Consider the following 2,215-nt stretch of genomic DNA (forward strand, 5'->3'; position numbering starts at 1 on the left):
TGCCGTCGACATATACGAATCGCATGCAGCCCAGTAGAACTAGACTAATACGGTAGGCCTTTGTGTGATTGGTAAATGTAGTGAATAATTGGCGCGCCTCGTCTGGTGTGAATACGGAATATGGCCTGTCCTTGAGATAGATTATAAGCAGCTTAATAAAAACGACGGCCCGCCATGGCCGACGATCTGAGTTTCCACTTTTATCATTGTCCCATAGCTGTCCGTGGTGGCGCATACTTTTCATTGGCAAGTGAGTTGGGATGCTGAGCACATATGTGAACAGTATGAACGCCTGAACCGCAGGATTGGTTGACAGGTCGAGAGTTTTAACGAACGTTTTGATCCGTTCAATGCTCTCAAACAAAACCTCTGGTGCAGTATCTGCGTCCTTTATGCGCTTCACCAATGTGTCGATTCCATTCCAAAGATCAGTTGGCACAGTTGTGACCGGGACATTGAATGGAATCTGTGCCCCGAATACATGGTTGAATTTGGGGCCAAGGTTTTGGCCAGATGCTTCACCGAATAACGTTAGACTCACTGCGTCATTTCTAAATGAAGGGAGAACAGTCACGTTTGCCTTAGCTAGACTGCTAGCTAGATGAGTAACAAGTTCATTCCCCTGCACCGCGAATGCAATGTTCTTCAGAAGCTTGGGCCACGTCGACGAGGGTGTCGCGCCATACCGTTCTGCACTAGACGGCAGAGACTTGACGAGTTCCGAGCAGACGAAGTGAATCGGTAAAGTCTGCTCCTGGAAATCAACCCTCGATTCTCTCAGTTTTTTCAAAAGAGCTCTAACAATATTCATTAGCTTGCAAAAAACAGCTGAGTCGAACCATACTCTCGATCGTGGCAGTCCACGGAATCCAGCAAAACTGCTCTTGACGACGAAATCGCGAGTTTGAACGTCTTGGAGCTTTCTGTGACATAGACGTCTCGGATTATGCCGTCGATTAATGATGGGAGACGTAGGTGGCTCTGGAATGCCGCGAAGTTATAAGCAAGGAGACAAGAATTGTGCGCCTTTGCCGTCCCGGCACCGTACAAGGACTTAACGAGGAGCCCAGAGAGCAATAGCGGGTCGCGGTTGTAAGCTGGGTACCGTCGTAAATTGACAGAACCCAAACTAAAGTTGAGAACGTCGCTCGGCACTAGCGGCCATCCTCGGTTGGTTAAGGCCTGCTTAACCCCCCAGCCGGCGAGAACCGCAATTGCAGGCGATTCCATATGCTTCCACAACAGCATATCCAGAAAACATACCATTAGCGCGCTTGCTTCAGCGCGGAAAACGTCAGCTCGCGCACGCTCACTGACTGCAGAGTGAGTAGAACTGAACATTTGCATGAGGTGTCTCAGTACCGCATATAATCTCTATCGCAACTTTGTCAGCCGTCTAACTCACGTACATTCACAATGAGCGGCTTGCCTCGATATTCACTGCCCGCAGGTTCCATGAGCTTAAATCTCTCGTCATAGCCAGGACTATGTCGCCCAGGGTATCCACGAGATTCTCATGGCTCTGGTTCGTTCGACGGATCCTCGCTACGCTGAACTGTACCTGCTGTTCCACGCGAAATCTCGGTGTTTTTACGTCCTCCAGCGCAGAAATCAGTGTGTCGTACAAATTTTGTCCACCATTTAGCAGCTCATCGACTGCTTCATCACGTCTATGACCTAGAGGCACCAAGTCGGGACAAGCAACTATTTTGCTGCAGAGACTGGCTCGGAGCTCGCTGTCATCGGCCAAAAGCTTCATGAACGTACTCTGGCCCTCGCAGCTTCCAAACCAGATATACCGCATGCGACCATTTACACCTGTAGTCTCATTAATTATTTGTTCGAAACGCTCCCGAAAAAGTTTCGGTGGTGATGTGGCACTGAAGCCACCAAGCGACGGATTAAAGGCCACGGGAACGAACGAGGTCGTCTTCTGCGGGTCCGACCATTGTTCCCCGATACACTGGCGTCCCAAGAGTAATGTGTTCCGGGCGGAGCCATCGTCATGCTGGCCCCTCTTTCGTTTCTGAGAAACGGCCAAATCAGCGACTACGGTAACAACAATATTGTGCACATTCTCGAAGGCGAAATAGTTGTGCACGACGTCAAGCATCGTTGGCGCTCGTGTAGGATGTGGCGGATAGTCTAAAATGGATGCAGACGCATTGTAAGTCACTAATAGCAGTGCAGGATGATGACTTGAGAAAAAGTCATT

At 49.6% G+C, this 2,215-nt stretch overlaps 1 protein-coding gene across 1 annotated transcript in view; it reads right to left on the reverse strand.

Annotated features, from left to right (window-relative positions):
* Window positions 1-2,215, reverse strand: part of V1508DRAFT_401138 (uncharacterized protein) — a gene marked incomplete at both ends in the record, with an annotated part of 4,448 nt that overhangs the window by 1,613 nt on the left and 620 nt on the right. Inside the window, 3 exons of the mRNA XM_066938393.1 lie at window positions 17-797; window positions 845-1,374; window positions 1,430-2,145. Of these exons, the coding sequence (XP_066792065.1) occupies window positions 17-797; window positions 845-1,374; window positions 1,430-2,145 (2,027 nt within the window). The remainder of the gene's footprint in view (window positions 1-16; window positions 798-844; window positions 1,375-1,429; window positions 2,146-2,215) is intronic.

Source organism: Lipomyces doorenjongii (assembly GCF_038497915.1).
Source record: "Lipomyces doorenjongii strain NRRL Y-27504 unplaced genomic scaffold V1508scaffold_187, whole genome shotgun sequence".
Lineage (NCBI taxonomy): Eukaryota > Fungi > Ascomycota > Lipomycetes > Lipomycetales > Lipomycetaceae > Lipomyces > Lipomyces doorenjongii.